This window comes from Bubalus kerabau, chromosome 19 (assembly GCF_029407905.1).
Source record: "Bubalus kerabau isolate K-KA32 ecotype Philippines breed swamp buffalo chromosome 19, PCC_UOA_SB_1v2, whole genome shotgun sequence".
Classification (NCBI taxonomy): domain Eukaryota; kingdom Metazoa; phylum Chordata; class Mammalia; order Artiodactyla; family Bovidae; genus Bubalus; species Bubalus kerabau.
The window spans coordinates 47899476-47917928 of record NC_073642.1 but is presented as its reverse complement, the minus strand read 5'-3'; the positions used below and the strand labels follow the sequence as shown (position 1 = coordinate 47917928).

At 39.6% G+C, this 18453-nt stretch overlaps 1 protein-coding gene and 1 pseudogene across 1 annotated transcript in view; both read left to right on the top strand.

Annotated features, from left to right (window-relative positions):
* Positions 1-1077, top strand: part of LOC129633933 (uncharacterized) — a 41621-nt gene extending 40544 nt beyond the window's left edge. Inside the window, exon 3 of the mRNA XM_055555895.1 lies at positions 120-1077. Within this exon, the coding sequence (XP_055411870.1) occupies positions 120-396 (277 nt within the window). The 3' untranslated portion in view covers positions 397-1077. The remainder of the gene's footprint in view (positions 1-119) is intronic.
* A 9193-nt stretch (positions 1078-10270) lies between these two features.
* Positions 10271-12083, top strand: LOC129633932 (serine/threonine-protein phosphatase PP1-gamma catalytic subunit-like; annotated as a pseudogene).
* Positions 12084-18453: the final 6370 nt, after the last annotated feature.

The following is an 18453-nucleotide window of genomic DNA, read 5'->3' as shown; positions in this document are numbered from 1 at the left end:
TCAATTCCTGTACCTCTGTGTTGAAACAAGAAAGGATTATAGCTGATAGTAATTCAAATGTGGTTTTCCTGTACCACAGATAAGTGTTGCTTTTATAAATGTCACGTTAATTCCTTCAGAGGCCACATAGTTCTTGAGAACATACCATGTGCCAGGTGCCGGGAGCCAGCGAGAGACATTCCACTCGTGACAAAGGTCATGAGGAAGGGGGCTCGGCATACGCAAAGGCGGGATCGAGCCTCGGGAGTGCCCCCGGATATTCTCGAGCATCTACCCCCCAAAAACCAGAGTCTGCCTACTTTATTGCTTTGTGCTCTCACCTCTGACTTTACTGGGGCTGTCCCCCACCACCATCTCGCTCTCTCTGTCAAAGAGCTAACTTACAGCTCCAATTAATAAAGTTCCTGGGCAGTTAGGAGTGTTTAAATCCAAACCCCTCAGATGGCTCTCTAACTCGCCTGACAAGTTTACCCGGACACCTACAGCTATGCATACGATTGTTTACAGTCTCCCAGCCTCGAGAGGCACGGGAAGCCTAAGATATTCAAATAGCTTAGAGCCTCTCAGAGAGTTAGAAACTGACAGAATAAAACTAGTAAAAGATTTCATTGATGAGCCAATGTTTGTTGCCAAGTTTCCACATCCCCTGAATTGTATCCTTGAATATGTATTAATTAATATAGTTGGTATGTAGAAAAAATAAGTAGTGGCCTTGGTGTTAGTAACTTTAGACCCTTAAGGTAATAAATTCTTTCCTTTGTAAACCCATTACACATCCGCTCTATAGGAATGTAATTTTATCTTCGAAAGATGGCGCCAAACCTTAAAATAATTACTCTTAGAGAAAAATAAAGTCTTTGTTGATAAGTCCTTGTCAAGAGTCATAAAATGTTAATAGGCCTTCTGGTCAGAAGATGATGTAAATCACCTAAACCATTTGTATACGATAAATTTGCAGGAAAGAAACCCTGGTTTTTGATAAGGATCAAAGACTGCTGACTTGGCATCCCCTATTATCCTCTATGTGTAACTTAGGGTCTATAAGCCCCTGTTGAAAATAAAGCTATGGGCCTTGCTCACCAACGCTTGGTCTCCCCATGTCATTCTTCCCCTTAACTTCCAGCTGAGTGTCCATCTGGAGCGCGGATATCCTCTGCGACCATTTATTTGCCTGGGCTTCTAAGACCCACTCAAGAAGGTGTCTAAGGTGGGGCACCTTCCGCTATTTGAGAGGGCGCCTGCGACCTCCGTGGTCAGAGCTAACCTGGTGTCACGGGCTATATTGATTTTCCGCGTAAACCAAGGTACTCAGCTTCTTTTCTCCACTGAATTTTCCTACGGAGCTATCCTCATTTTATTATTCTTTACATCTCTAATTAACATTTGAATAGGTCACCTAGCCGTCTCTCCTTCGAGTACCCTGGATCAGCCGGGGCTGGACCTCGGCAGCCAGGTACTCTTCTGGGTTTGGGTAATAAGCAATAGTGATGATTTCTTAAATATCCCCGAAGAATATGTATAATATAAAGTCTTCACGGTCTCCTAAGTTAGTCGTTGAAGTTAATGAAAGAAACTTACACTTTAGTAAAAAAGAGGAGTGGGGGGAAGACCAATGTAAATTAGTTGGAACACAGTTGTAATACAAGCTCCTGGTTATTATATTGTAATGAATGCACAGGGCTCTAAAGAAATTTTCTTTTTTTATACCTTCAGCTTTGAAATCCATTTTTATTTACTTCAGTCAAGGTCTGAATCAGATATTTATGGACAAAAAGTACCATAAAAATATAGGAGGCAAAAAGGAGAACGGGTCAGAGTAACTGGGAAGAGCACCCTAATCGGGAAAAAAGGTTTGACTTGTGAAAAGCTTTAAGGGAACTCAAATTTATGTTATAAAAAAAAAAAAAAAACACAAAGAGGGAGAGTTGGTTTTCCTAGCTAGAGTAGCAAGAAATAAGAGAGAATAGTTATCATAACACTGAGAAAAGTCAAACCAAATAATGAATTTATAAGTTAAATTTAAAAACTGTGATTAAACTATTTTTCTTTGGCTAAGGGTACATTGAGTTCAGTTCAGTTGCTCAGTCGTGTCCAACTCTTTGCAACCCCATGAATCACAGCACGCCAGGCCTCCCTGTTCATCACCAACTCCCGGAGTTCACTCAGACTCACGTCCATCGAGTCGGTGATGCCATCCAGCCATCTCATCCTCTATCGTCCCCTTCTCCTCCTGCCCCCAATCCCTCCCAGCATCAGAGTCTTTTCCGATGAGTCAACTCTCCCCATGAGGTGGCCAAAGTACTGGAGTTTCAGCTTTAGCATCAGTCCTTGCAAAGAACACCCAGGACTGATCTCCTTTAGAATGGACAGGTTGGATCTCGTATGGACTGGTTGGATCTCCTTGCAGTCCAAGGGACTCTCAAGAGTCTTCTCCAACACCACAGTCCAAAAGCATCAATTCTTTGGCGCTCAGCTTTCTTCACAGTCCAACTCTCACATGCATACACGACCACTGGAAAAACCATAGCCTTGACTAGACGGAGCTTTGTTGGCAAAGTAATAGCTCTGCTTTTGAATATGCTATCTAGGATGGTCATAACTTTCCTTCCAAGGAGTAAGCATCTTTTAATTTCATGGCTGCAGTCACCATCTGCAGTGATTTTGGAGCCCCCCCCAAATAAAGTCTGACACTGTTCCCACTGTTTCCCCATCTATTTCCTACAAAGTGATGGGACCAGATGCCATGATCTTAGTTTTCCGAATGTTGAGCTTTAAGCCAACTTTTTCACTCTCCTCTTTCACTGTCATCAAGAGGCTTTTTAGTTCCTCTTCACTTCCTGCCATAAGGGTGGTATCATCTGCATATCTGAGGTTATTTATATTTCTCCCGGCAATCTAAGGCTTGAACAACACGATCAACCACAACAGTATTAACCAACTTATCTAATTGACATTTATAGAATAGCTATTAACAACAGGATAAACTTGCTTTTCAGGTATGCATAAGATATTCCAAGACAGGCCATAAATTATATCATAAATACAAATTCATTGAAAAAGATTCAAATCAGGAGTGACATTAAGAAGATGGTGGAATAGGCAACCCCAGACTCTCCTTCTCCCATGGAGACACAAATTTAACAATAATACATGGGCCAATTGCCTTTGTGAGAAATCCAGAAACGTTAAGTGTGTCCCGCACCCCAGGTTAATGTGAAACCAACTGCATCAGTACCCAGTAAGAAATCCTGTAGCACTCACTTGCAAGTGACTCACCCCCAATAAAACATGATTGGGAGGAAACTCTCAACTCCTATCTTCTCACTGAGAAGAAAAAGGAGAACATATATTCAGTGATCTGAATTTTCAAGAAGGTGCCTGGGGGACTGGTTTCTATCTTCCTTGAATCTAAAAACTGACAGGAACGGGCAGCCAGTTTGGGGCTGCTAAGAACAAAAGCAATCAGTGTGCCCCAGAGTCCACTATACTACAGGCAGAAGTTAGATGGGAGACAAGTACCACAGCTTACTACTGCATCACAGAGGCCACAATAAGGTAGAAAGATCCAAAAGGAGAGTCTCAGTAGAAATTGGCAAACCTCTTCAATTATTAGATTACACACACAGGCCCAAAGTGCATGTAAGGTTTAAGATGTCTCTAGGATCTCTAGCCGGATTGATTATTGAAAGTTCTTCCTGTATGACGCCAGATCACAAAAACTGGGAGAGGTGGCTGATTTTTCAAATGTTAAAGTCCCAACAGAAGATGACAGGACATACAAAGAATAGGGAAACATTACCCATTGAAAGGAGCAAATTAAATTTGATACCTACCCTAAAGAAATGGAGATATACGAATTACAAAATAATTCAAAATAACCATCATATGGATGCTCAGTGAATTAAGACAGCACAGATAGATAACTAGTGCAGTCAGGAAAACATTATGTTAACAAACAACAACACTAACAAAGATAAACTATGAAGAAGATCTAAACAGAAATTCTGAAATTGAATTCTTGACCAGAAAGAAGAAAGAATCAATGAAATTGAATACAGAACTTTCAAAATCACTCAGGCAAGAAGAAAAAGAAGGAAGAAAACTTAAGAGAGGCTAAGGGACTTATGGAACACCATCATGTGAAACAACATAAGCATAATGAGAGTTCCAGAAGGAAAAGAAAAAGAAAGCAGAGAGCCTATTTGAAGGAATAATGACTGTAAACTCACCAAATAGGAGGAGAGAAACTGACATAAAATTCAGGAGGCTCCAAAATTCTGGAAAAAGATTTTTCCAGATAAAGTAAATCTATAGGCTTTCATCACCATTACTCCTGCCCTACAAAAAATGCTGAAGGGAACTCTTTAAGTTGAAATGAAAGAATGGTAAACAGCAATACAAAGCCATAAGAAAAAATAAAGCTCCCTGATAAAGGTAAATTGATAGACAAATATAGAATTCTATAGTATTTGTAATCTATATGCATGAATCGCTTTTAAATGTATAAAATTTAAAACACAAAAGCATGAAAACTACAAATCTGTTAATGGATTTGCAACATAAAAAGTCATTTTTTATGTGTGTCTCATCAACATAAAGGGTAGGACAGATGTAACCAAAGGAAAATATATTCTATATATACATATGCATAATGGGAAAGGAGAAAGGAATCAAAACAGTTTACTATGAAAAATCCATTGATTTAAAATTTTAAAATGACAACAATAAAGAAAAGAATACAAAGAAAAACTACACAGCATACAAAAAGCAGCTGAGAAAATGGCAATAGTAAATCTTATCCTGTCAGTAATTTTTTTTTTTAACAATTACTTTAAATGTGATCAGATCAGATCAGATCAGTCGCTCAGTCGTGTCCGACTCTTTGCGACCCCATGAATCGCAGCACGCCAGGCCTCCCTGTCCATCACTAACTCTCGGAGTTCACTCAGACTCACGTCCATTGAGTCAGTGATGCCGTCCAGCCATCTCATCCTCTGTCATCCCCTTTTCCTCCTGCCCCCAATCCCTCCCAGCATCAGAGTCTTTTCCAATGAGTCAACTCTTCGCATGAGGTGGCCAAAGTACTGGAGTTTCAGCTTTAGCATCATTCCTTACAAAGAAATCCCAGGGCTGATCTCCTTCAGAATGGACTGGTTGGATCTCCTTGCAGTCCAAGGGACTCTCAAGAGTCTTCTCCAACACCACAGTTCAAAAGCATCAATTCTTTGGCACTCAGCCTTCTTCACAGTCCAACTCTCACATCCATACATGCTGCTGCTGCTGCTAAGTCACTTCAGTCGTGTCCGACTCTCTGCGACCCCATAGATGGTGGCCCACCAGGCTCCCCCTTCCCTGGGATTCTCCAGGCAAGAACACTGGAGTGGGTAGCCATTTCCTTCTCCAGTGCATGAAAGGGAAAAGTGAAAGTGAAGTCGCTCAGTCGTGTCCGACTCTTCACGACCCCATGGTCCGCAGCCTACCAGGCTCCTCTGTCCATGGGATTTTCCAGGCAAGAGTACTGGAGTGGGGTGCCATTGCCTTCTCCATACATGACCACAGGAAAAACCATAGGCTTCACTAGATGGACCTTTGTTGGCAAAGTAATGTCTCTGCTTTTGAATATGCTATGTAGGTTGGTCATAACTTTCCTTCCAAGGGGTAAGCGTCTTTTAATTTCATGGCTGCAGTCACCATCTGTAGTGATTTTGGAGCCCAGAAAAATAAAGTCTGACACTGTTTCCACTGTTTCCCCATCTATTTCCCATGAAGTGGTGGGACCAAATGCCATGATCTTCGTTTTCTGAATGTTGAGCTTTAAGCCAACTTTTTCACTCTCCACTTCCACTTTCATTAAGAGGCTTTTGAGTTCCTCTTCACTTTCTGCCATAAGGGTGGTGTCATCTGCATATCTGAGGTTATTAATATTTCTCCGAGCAATCTTGATCCCAGCTTGTGTTTCTTCCAGTCCAGCGTTTCTCATGATGTACTCTGCATATAAGTTAAATAAACAGGATGACAATATACAGCCTTGACGAACTCGTTTTCCTATTTGGAACCAGTCTGTTGTTCCATGTCCAGTTCTAACTGTTGCTTCCTGACCTGCATACAAATTTCTCAAGAGGCAGGTCAGGTGGTCTGGTATTCCCATCTCTTGAAGAATTTTCCACAGTTTCTTGTGATCCACACAGTCAAAGGCTTTGGCATAGTCAATAAAGCAGAAATAGATGTTTTTCTGGAACTCTCTTCCTTTTTCCATGATCCAGCAGATGTTGGCAATTTGATCTCTGGTTCCTCTGCCTTTTCTAAAACCAGCTTGAACATCGGGAAGTTCACGTTTCACATATTGCTGAAGCCTGGCTTCGAGAATTTTGAGCATTACTTTACTAGCGTGTGAGATGACTGCAATTGTGCGGTAGTTTGAGCATTCTTTGGCATTGCCTTTCTTTGGGATTGGAATGAAAACTGACCTTTTCCAGTCCTGTGGCCACTGCTGAGTTTTCCAAATTTGCTGGCATATTGAGTGCAGCACTTTCACAGCATCATCCTTCAGGATTTGGAATAGCTCAACTGGAATTCCATCACCTCCACTAGCTTTGTTCGTAGTGATGCTTTCTAAGGCCCACTTGACTTCACATTCCAGGATGTCTGGCTCTAGGTCAGTGATCACACCATTGTGATTATCTGGGTCGTGAAGATCTTTTTTGTACAGTTCTTCTGTGTATTCTTGCCATCTCTTCTTAATATCTTCTGCTTCTGTTAGGTCCATACCATTTCTGTCCTTTATCGAACTCATCTTTTCATGAAATGTTCCTTTGGTATCTCTGATTTTCTTGAAGAGATCACTAGTCTTTCCCATTCTGTTGTTTTCCTCTATTTCTTTGCATTGATCGCTAAAGAAGGCTGTCTTATCCCTTCTTGCTATTCTTTGGAACTCTGCATTCAGATGTTCGTATCTTTCCTTTTCTCCTTTGCTTTTCGCTTCTCTATATTCAAATATGTAGATTGGCTAAATGGATGAGGAAACAAGATCAACTATATGTTGCCTACAAGAGACTCCCTTTAGAGCTAAGGAAACATTAAAAGTGAAAGGAAGAGAAAAGATACTGCATACAATCAGAACTTGCAGAGAGCAGGAATGGCAAACTTCTGTCCGATAAAATAGTTTTAAGACAGAAACTGTCACAAGAGACAAAGATGGACGTTATATAATAATAAAAGTGTCAATTCACCAACAAGATGTAACAATTTATAAATATAAATTTGATCATCGAAAAAGCAAGAGAGTTCCTGTGGATGTTGGCAATTTGATCTCTGGTTCCTCTGCCCTTTCTAAATCCAGCTTGAACAACTGGAATTTCACAGTTCACGTACTGTAGAAGCCTGGCTTGAAGAATTTTGAGCATTAATTTGCTAGTGTGTGAGATGAGTGCAATTGTGCAGTAATTTTAACATTCTTTGGCAGAGTTCCAGAAAAACATCTATTTCTGCTTTATTGACTATGCCAAAGCCTTTGACTGTGTGGATCACAAGAAACTGTGGAAAATTCTTCAAGAGATGGGAATACCAGACCACCGGATATGCCTCTTGAGAAATCTGTATGCAGGTCAGGAAGCAACAGTTAGAACTGGACATGGAGCAACAGACTGGTTCCAAATAGGAAAAGGAGTACCTCAAGGCTGTATATTGTCACCCTGATTAGTTAACTTATATGCAGAGTACATCATGAGAAACGCTGGACTGGAAGAAACACAAGCTGGAATCAAGATTGCTGGGAGAAATATCAATAACCTCAGATATGCAGATGACACCACCCTTATGGCAGAAAGTGAAGAGGAACTCAAAAGCCTCTTGATGAAAGTGAAAGTGGAGAGTGAAAAAGTTGGCTTAAAGCTCAACATTCAGAAAACAAAGATCATGGCATCTGGTCCCATCACTTGATGGGAAATAATGGGGAAACAGTGAAAACAGTGTCAGACTTTATCTTTTTGGGCTCCAAAATCACTGCAGATGGTGACTGCAGCCATGAAATTAAAAGACGCTTACTCCTTGGAAGGAAAGTTATGACCAACCTAGATAGCATATTCAAAAGCAGAGCTATTACTTTGCCAACAAAGCTCCGTCTAGTCAAGGCTATGGTTTTTCCTGTGGTCATGTATGGATGTGAGAGTTGGACTGTGAAGAAGGCTGAGTGCCAAAGAATTGATGCTTTTGAACTGTGGTGTTGGAGAAGACTCTTGAGAGTCCATTGGACTTCAGGGAGATCCAACCAGTCCATTCTGAAGGAGATTAGCCCTGGGATTTCTTTGGAAGGAATGATGCTAAAGCTGAAACTCTAGTACTTTGGCCACTTCATGCGAAGAGTTGACTCATTGGAAAAGACTCTGATGCTGGGAGGGATTGGGGGCAGGAGGAAAAGGGGACGACAGAGGATGAGATGGCTGGATGGCATCACTGACTCGATGGATGTGAGTCTGAGTGAACTCTGGGAGTTGGTGATGGACTGGGAGGTCTGGCATGCTGTGATTCATGGGGTCACAGAGTCGGACACGACTGAGCCACTGAACTGAACTGAACTGAACTGAAGCCCTATGGCAGAAAGCCAAGAGGAACTAAAAAGCCTCTTGATGAAAGTGAAAGAGGAGAGTAAAATAGGTGGCTTAATGCTCAACATTTGGAAAACTAAGATCATGGCATCTGGCCCCATCACTTCGTGGGAAATAGATGGGGAAACAGTGGAAACAGTGTCAGACTTTATTTTTGGGGGGCTTCAAAATCACTGCAGATGGTGACTGCAGCCATGAAATTAAAAGATGCTTACTCCTTGGAAGGAAAGTTATGACCAACCTAGATAGCATATTCAAAAGCAGAGCTATTACTTTGCCAACAAAGCTCCGTCTAGTCAAGGCTATGGTTTTTCCAGTGGTTATGTATGGATGTGAGAGTTGGACTGTGAAGAAAGCTGAGTGCCAAAAAATTGATGCTTTTGGACTGTGGTGTTGGAGAAGACTCTTGAGAGTCCCCTGGACTGCAAGGAGATCCGACCAGTCCATTCTAAAGGAGATCAGTTCTGGGTGTTCATTGGAAGGACTGATGCTAAAGCTGAAACTCCAATACCTTGGCCACCTCATGCGGAGAGTTGACTCATTGGAAAAAACTCTGATGCTGGGAGGAATTGGGGGCAGGAGGAGAAGGGGACAACAGAGGATGAGATGGCTGGATGGTATCACCGACTCGATGGACATGAGTTTGGGTGACCTCCAGGAGTTAGTGATGGACAGGGAGGCCTGGCGTGCTGCGATTCATGGGGTCGCCTAGAGTCAGGCACAACTGAGCGACTGAACTGAACTGAACATTAGAATGCCTTAATATATGCAGCAAACATTTACAGAACTGAAGGGAGAAATAGATTGCAATATAGTAATAGGAGACTTTAATGCCCAACTTTCAACTACAGGTAGGACAGCAAAACAGCAGATCAAATAAGGAAACAGAAAACTGGAACAACACTATAGACCAACCTAGCAGACATATGACGGAGAAGGCAATGGCACCCCACTCCAGTACTCTTGCCTGGAAAATGCTATGGACTGAGGAGCCTGGTAGGCTGCAGTCCATGGGGCCACAAAGAGTTGGACATAACTGAGGAACTTCACTTTTCCTTTTCACTTTCATGCATTGGAGAAGGAAATGGCAACCCACTCCAGTGTTCTTGCCTGGAGAATCCCAGGGACGGGGGAGCCTGGTGGGCTGCCTTTTATGGGGTCACACAGAGTTGGACACGACTGAAACGACTTAGCAGCAGCAGCAGCAGCAGACATATGAACAACATTATACCCAACAATGGGGCTTCCCTGGTGGCTCAGTGTAAAGAGTTTGCCTGTTAATGCAGATGATTTGATCCCTGGTCCAGTAAGATCCCCTAGAGAAGGAAATGGCACCCTACTCCATCTTCTTGCCTGGAAAATCTCACGGACAGGGGAACCTGGCAGGCTACAAGTCCATGGAGTCACAAAGAGTCAGAAGTGTTCCATTTCCAAGATATGTTAGGTCAGAAAACAAGTCTTAATAAATTTAAGAAGTTTGAAATAAAGTACCTTCTCCACTCACAAATGAAGCTAGAAATCAACAACAAAGAAAATAGGAAAATCTGCAAATTATTAACCACTATTAAATAAAAAAATCCCATGGACAGAGGAGCCTGGCAGGCTACAGTCCTGGAGTCAGACTTGACTGAAAGGACTGAGCATAAGCACAATACCAAAACTATGCGATGCTGCAAATGGAGTACGGATTGGGAAGTTTATAGTAGCAAATGCTTCCATCAAAAAAAAAAAAAAAAACCTCAAGTTGACAACCTAACTTTAGACCTCAAGGAACTAGGAAAATGAAGCCAAACTAAGTCCAAAGTTCAAAAAAGAGAAGAAATAATAAAGATTAGAACAAAGATAAATGAAATAGACTAGAAAGACAGCTTTTAAAAAAATCAATGAATCCAAAGTTGATTTTTTTAAAAAGATCAACAAAATTGATAAGTTTTTACCTAAACTCAGAAAGAAAAAAAAGAGGACTCATAACTAAAGTTAGAAATGAAATAGAAGACATTGCCACTGATATGACAGAATTAAAAATGACCACAAGAGCTTATGGTTCCAGTGGGGAGAAAAGGAGGAAGCAGGGAGAGGGGTGGTTGAGGGAGGACCTGCCGCAGCTTCTGCTACTGCTGCCACTACCATCTCTATGCTTCTGGTGTGGGAAAGGAGGTGTAAATCCTGACCTGCAGCTGCAGTGGAGCCTCTTGTGAGAAGGTTAGCGACGGGAAGGCGAAGGCGGATATAAATAAACTCAATATTGGTGGTAGCATCTAACTACTGCTGTAAGTGAGAGAGTCCAAGCCTAGTAAGAATGTCTAGCTACAGGAGAATGAAATCAGAGGACTGTGCTTAAAGTCTCAAGAGAGCTTTCTCAATCAGTCTTATCCTGCTAGAACTTGAAGCACCACTCAAGATACGTGGTGATATCCATGGGCAATACTACGATTTGCTTCGAGTTTTTGAGTAGAGTGGTTCCATCCGGCCAGAAAGCAATTACCTGTTTATTGGGGACTATGCGCATAGGGGAAAGCAGTCATTGGAGACTATTAGCCTCTTGTTGGCTTACAAAATCAAATATCCTGAGAAATTTTTTCTTCTCAGAGGAAACCACGAATGTGCCAGCATCAATAGAATTTATGGATTTTATGGTGAGTGTAAAAGAAGATATAACATTAAACTATGGAAAACTTTCACAGCCTGCTTTAACTGTTTATTGATAGCAGCCATCGCGGATGAGAAAATATTCTGCTGTCATGGAGGTTTATCACCAAATCTTCAATCCATGGAACAGATTTGGCGAATTATGTGACCAACTGATGTACAAGATCAAGGTCTTCTTTGTGATCTTTTGTGGTCTGACCCCGATGAAGATGTCTTAAGCTGGGGTGAAAATGACAGAGGAGTGTCCACATTTGATGCAGAAGTGGTTGTAAAATTTCTCCATAGGCATAATTTGGATCTTATATGTAAAGCCCATTAAGTGGTTGAAGATGGATATGAATTTTTTGCAAAGAGGCAGTTGGTCACTCTGTTTTCCGTGCCCAATTATTGTAGAGAGTTTGACAATGCAGGTACCATGATGAGTGTGGACGAAACACATCTGATATGTTCTTTTCAGATTTTAAAGCCTACAGAGATGGCAACCCACTCCAGTACTCTTGCCTGGACAATCCCATGGATGGAGGAGCCTGGTAGGCTGCGGTCCATGGGGTCGCTAAGAGTTGGACACGACTAAGCATCTTCATTTTCACTTTTCACTTTCATGCATTGGAGAAGGAAATGGCAACCCACTCCAGTGTTCTTGCCTGGAGAATCCCAGGGACGGGGGAGCCTGGTGGGCTGCCGTCTATGGGGTCGCACAGAGTGGGACACGACTGAAGCGACTTAGCAGCAGCAGCAGCAGCAGAGAAAAAGAAGCCAAATGCCACGAGACCCGTAACACCTCCAAGGGGTATGATCACAAAGCAAACAAAGAAATTGATGTCATTTTGACACTGCTTAGTTGGGACTTGTAACATATAGTATATAACCTTCATTTTTTAAAACTGTAATGTGTATTGGTCAGCTTGCTCAAACAGTGTTTTGGGGGCCCCCCCTTTTCCATTTTTTACTGAAGGAATGGTATTTGCTGGTTATAACAGCAAATGAAAGACTCTCCACTCCCAAGGAAAATGTTTTGTTTTGTTTCTGTTCCTTTTGAAAACAACTTTAATGAGGGTGTAAAAGCTGTACACTTAGAACAGTATACCCTAAGTGGTGAGTGTACAACTGATTTTTTTTAATTCAGTACAGCCCCTGAATAATGTAAATGCTCATTTTTTTAGGATATAAAGAGCTCTAGGGTGCTCAGTCTGTACATGTTATTGTCATAAAATGCATACTGTTGGATACAAACCACTGTGAACTTTTTTGTTTCAAAGGGACTGTTTTTTTTTTTTTTCCCTTCTCATTGTCTTATCATGTAAAACTACTTTTTATAGCTATCACCATTAGGAGTAACTTTCAACTTGCCAGCATCACTGGTATGTATATTTAATTAAAGCACACTTTCCCCTGTGGTATACTTAAAATGACGGTTAAAGCCATTATTTTTTTAAAAATGACGGTAAGAGACAAATATGAACAGTTATGTGCCAACAAAATGGATAACCTAAAAGAAGTTGATAAATTCCTAGAAAAACACAACCTACCAAGATTGAATTATGAAGAACTAAAAAAATCTGAACAGATCTATAACTAGTAAGGAGATTGAAGCAGTAATCAAACCTCCACAAAGAAAAGTTCTGGACCAGAAGGCTTCACTGGAGAATTCTACTAAACATTTAAGAATTAGCACCAATCCTCCTCAAAATTCCAAAGAATAAAAGAGGAAGGAACACTTGCAAACTCATCCTATGAGGCCAGAAATACTTTGATACTAAAACTAGATAAAAAGAGGAAACAACAGGCTAACATCCCTGATGAACAATGATGAAAAAATCCTCAGCAGAATACTCCCAAATTGAATCCAACAGCACATTAAAATGATTATTTACCATGACCACGTGGGATTTTTATCTGGAACAAAGGCTCTATTCAACATATCGAAATCAATCAACATTAACGAAAGACAAAAATCACCTGAGTATCTCAACTGAAATCAGAGAAAGCATTTGACAAAACTTGACACTCTTTCATTATTTAAAAAAAGACAACAAACTAAGAATAGAAGAAAGTTATTTCAACATAATGGGCTTCCCAGATGACTCAGGGGTAAAGAATCAGCCTGCCAATGCAGGAGGCTCAGGAGACAGAGGTTCAATCCCAGTCGGGAGATCCCCTGGAGAAGGAAATGGCAACCACTCCACTATTATTGCCTTGAAAATGTCATGAACAGAGAAGCCTGTAGAACTATAGTCCATGGGGTCACAAGGAGTCATATGTGACTGAACTTGCATGCACACATCTCAACATAATAAAAACCATGTATAAAAACCTACAGCAAACATCATATTCAATGGTGAATACCTAAAAGCTTTTCCCTTAAGATCAGGAACACAGCAAGGATGCCCACTGTCACCATTACTATTCAACATAACATGGGATTCCTAGTCAGTTCAATTAGGCAGAAAAAATCAATATAGGCATTCAAATTGGAAATAAAGAGGTAAAATTAACTCTTTCTGTAGATGATATTATTTTAGATGAAAATCCTAAAAGTTCCACAATGAAATTACTGCAGGTAATAAATAATTTCAGCAAAGTTTCAGGATATAAAAATCAATGCACAGAAATCAGTTATATTTCTGTACACTACCATTCTAAAGGAGATCAGCCCTGGGTGTTCTTTGGAAGGAATGATCCTAAAGCTGAAACTCCAGTACTTGGCCACCTCATGCAAAGAGTTAATTCATTGGAAAAGACTGATGCTGGGAGGGATTGGGGGCAGGAGGAGAAGGGGACGACAGAAGATGAGATGGCTGGATGGCATCACTGACTCGATGGACGTGAGTCTGAGTGAACTCCGGGAGTTGGTGATGGACAGGGAGGCCTGGCGTGCTGTGATTCATGGGGTGGCAAAGAATCGGACACGACTGAGCAACTGAACTGAACTGAACTGAACTGAACAATGACCAATGTGAAAAGGAAATTAAGAAAATGATTGTACTTAGTATGGCATGAAAAAGGATAAAATAATTAGCAATAAACTTAGCTGAAGAGGTGAAAAACTTGTATACTGAAAACTGTAAGACATTTCTAAAGAAATTAAGAAGATGCATAAATGGAAAGACATTCATGTTTGTGAACTGGAAGACAGTACTCTTTAAATGTCCATACTACCCAAAGTGATATATAGATTCAGTTCAATCCCTATTAAAGTCCTATGGCATTTTTTACAGAAGTAGGAATAACCTAAAATTCATATGAAACCACAAAAACCTTTGAAGCAATCTTGAGAAAGAAGGACAAGGTAGAAGCCTCACACTTCCTGAACTCAAAGCATACTATAGACAACTGTAATTAAGCGGCATTGTCTGTGTCTCTTCACACAGTCTTCCTTCTATGCATGTCTTCCTGTGTCTAAATTTCTCCTTTTTATAAGAATACACATTGTACTAGGGTCATCCTAATGAGCTTATTTTAATTTGATTATTCTATAAATACCCCATTTCCAAATGAGGTCATATTCTGAGGTACTTTGAGTTAGGGCTTCACTTCATCTTTTCTGGAGGAGACAATTCAGCCCATAACAATAACTTGAGAAACATCAAAATGAAAACACAACATGCCATGGTTATGGGATGCAACAAAAGCACTGCTCAGGACATTCACAGCTGTAGATGACCATATTAAAAAAGAAAACATCCCAAATCAATAGCTTAACCTTACACCTTAGGAAATTAGAAAAAGGAGAGAAAACAAAACCAGCAGAAGGAAAGAAATATTATAGCAGAGGTGAATGAAATAGGGAATAGGGAAAATAATAGAATTGGCTAAACCAAAAGTTTGGTTCTTCGAAAATGTTTTAAAAATTTCAGAACTTTAGCTACATTGACTAAGAAAAAGATAGAAGATGTTATTAAAATCAGAAATGAAAGTGCAAACATCAAAACTAGTTACATTGACTAAGAAAAAACCGATGTAATAAAATCAGAAATGAAAGTGGGGACATTACTACTGGCCTTACAGAAACTGAAAGAATTTTAAGAGAATATAATTGGCATACAATTGTATGCCAACAAATTAAATAATTTAGATGAAGTGAACACATTCATCAAAATATACACATTACCAAAACTTACTCTAGAATAAAAAATATCAACAGACCTATAATAAGTAAGCAAAGTGAATCAGTAATTAAAATCAACCCATTAAAACAAGTTCAAGACCAGATGGCTTCACAGGTGAATTCTACCAAATATTTAAAGAATCAACAGTGATTCTACTCAAACTTTTTCCAAAAATAGAGAGGAGAAAATACTTCCTAATACATTCTATGAGACCAACATTTCCTTGATACTAAAGCCAGAAAAAGATATCACAAGAAAAGTACAGACCAATATCCTTTATGATGCAAATATACTAGCAAACTAAATTCAAAAGCATATTAAAAGGAGTAAGCACCATGAACAAACAGAATTTATCCCAGGAATAAAAAGGTGTTAAGACATGATAGAATCAATCCATGTAGTACATTTCATATTAATATGACAAAGGAAAAATACCTACATGATTATCTTAATAGATGTAGAAAAAGCACCTGACAAAATTCCACCTCATTTCATGTTAAAACACTCAGCAAAATAGGAATAGAAGGAACACTTCCTTAACCTGATGAAAAGCACTTATGAAAATTTCACAGGTAACATATTCATGTCAGGAACAAGACAAGGACACCTAGTTTCATCACTGCTATTCAGCGTTGTACTGGAATTCCTAGAGAGAACAATTATGTAAGAAAGAAATAAAAGTTCTCCAAATTGGAAGAGAAATAAAACTATTTCTATTTGCAAATGACATGATTCTATGTATGAAAAAAATCACAAAAAATCCACCAAAAATTAATATATGAATTCAGCAGAGTTGCAGGTTACAGGATCAAAATACAAAAATCAGTAGTGTTTCCATATACCAGCAGTGAATTATCCAAATAGGAAATTCTGAAAAATCTTCTTCCTACAGCATCCAAAATAATAAAATACCTAGTAATAAATTTAACCAAGGAAGTGAAAGGTGTGCATACTAAAGACTACAATGCAATGTTGAAAGAAACTAAAGACATAGTTAAATGGAAAGGCACCCCATATTCATAGATCATAAGATTTAATATTGTTAAAATGGCACTTCTGTCCAAAGTCATCTGCAGATTCAAAGCAATCCCTATCAAAATTCCAGTGGCCCTTCTTGCATAAATCAGTAAGCTGATCCTCAAGTTCATATAGAATTGCAAGGCGCCTCAAATAGTCAAGGCAATTTTGGAAAAGAAAAAGAAAGTTGGAGAACTTATGTGTTCTGATTTCAAAGCTTTCAAAGCTATATTAATTAAATAGTGAGGTTGGGGCATAAGGAGAGACATACTGACCAGCAGAAAGAATAGAGAATCCAGAAAGAAACCCAAGTATCTATGGCCAATTGATTTTCAACAAGCATTCCAGACCATTTAATGATTATCTTCAACTCTTGGACTTCATCAAGATTAAAAACTTGTGCATCAAAGGATACTATCAAGAAAGTAAAAAATGGAAGAAACATTTGCAAATCATATATCAAATAGAGCTTAATATTCAGGATGCACAAAGAACTCTTACAATTTAATAACAAAATACAAACAGTCCAACCAAAAAAATGAACAATGGGCTTTAATAGACTTTTTTTTAAAAGACTTACAAATGGCCAATAATCACATAAAAAGATGGCCAACTTCATCGGTCATTGAAGAAAAGCAAATCAAAGCCACTATGTGATACCACTTCACATCCTCTGGCCTAGGATGGCTATAATTTTTTTTCAAATGGAAAATAACAAGTTTGGGGAGGAATATAGAGGCATATATATGTATACTTAGGTTCCAATAATATCTAAAGTATTCAGAATGAATCAGGCAAAAGTCACTTAACTTCTGTGCCAGAATTTCCTCATTTGTGAAAGTGAAAGTGTTAGTCACTCAGTCGTGTGTCTGACTCCTTGCAACCCTGCCAGGCTCCACTGTCCATGGGATTTCCCAGGCAAGAATACTCAAGTGGGTTGCCATTTCCTTCTCCAGAGTATCTTCCAGACCCAGGGATCGAACCCAGTTCTCTTGCATTGCAGGCAGATTCTTTACCATCTGAATTACTAGGGAAGCCCAAAATGTATCTGAGAGTAAGCAACAGCTTTTCTAGGAATTATTTTTAAATTTATATTCATTATAAGCAGCCCTGTGTGTGTGCTGTGCTCAGTCATATCTGACACTTGGTGATCCTCTTCATTTGTAAGATGAGAATATTTCAGGACTTCCCTCATGGCCAAATGCTTAAGAACCTGCCTGCCAATGCAGGGGACTCAGATTTCATCCTTAGTCCCATAAGACCCCACATGCTACAGAACAACCAAGCCCACATGCCTAAAGCTTGTGTTCCACCACAAGATAAGTCACTGCAACGAGAAGCCCATGCACAGGGATAGTGTGAATGAGATAGTGGTTTGTAAAAATCTTAGCCTAGTGCCTTGCATAAGTAAGTATTACATGAATATTGTAGTTATTACAATTTGCTAGGCAGTCTGACTATGGCCTGAAGGTTGCAGATTGCTCTTCACTTTTCTAGAATCTCCCTGATCTCCCTCTGGTCTATTCTCTTATTTATTTTTTCTAATTTGCTGTGAACCAAAATATTAGATGTCCATCCTATCAACCTTTCTAGAATTGGGTCTAAAATTAGTTCTAAGTGAAGGCCTGGGAAGCTTCCAGGAGCAAGTAAAAGGATTTCTGCATGTTGATGGCTCATAGGTCTTAACTATACATTCACAGTTACCTCTTAAGTAACAGAACTCTGTAAATAAATGGCCTCTAAGTGTTGTTCTTATCTTATCACAATAATATATTGAAAAAAGCTTCCCAAGTGATTATTTTGTTCATACAGCCCAGTTAAAGTCCCTTGGAACTTAGAACTACTCTGTTAGGCGATAGAATAATCTAATGCATCAGAACCTAGGATCTGTCCTAAATAAAATGTTGCTTTGGTATCTGTAAACTATAAATCACTGAGGACTTAGAGCAGTGATACTCAGACCCGCAGATTTTATTTTTATTTTATTTTTTTTAAAAGGCTTAAAATGTATTTTAATAAGTTCATGTTGCATTATTCATTTCTCAGAAAAACTTCAAAGGTATTAGGGACAAATC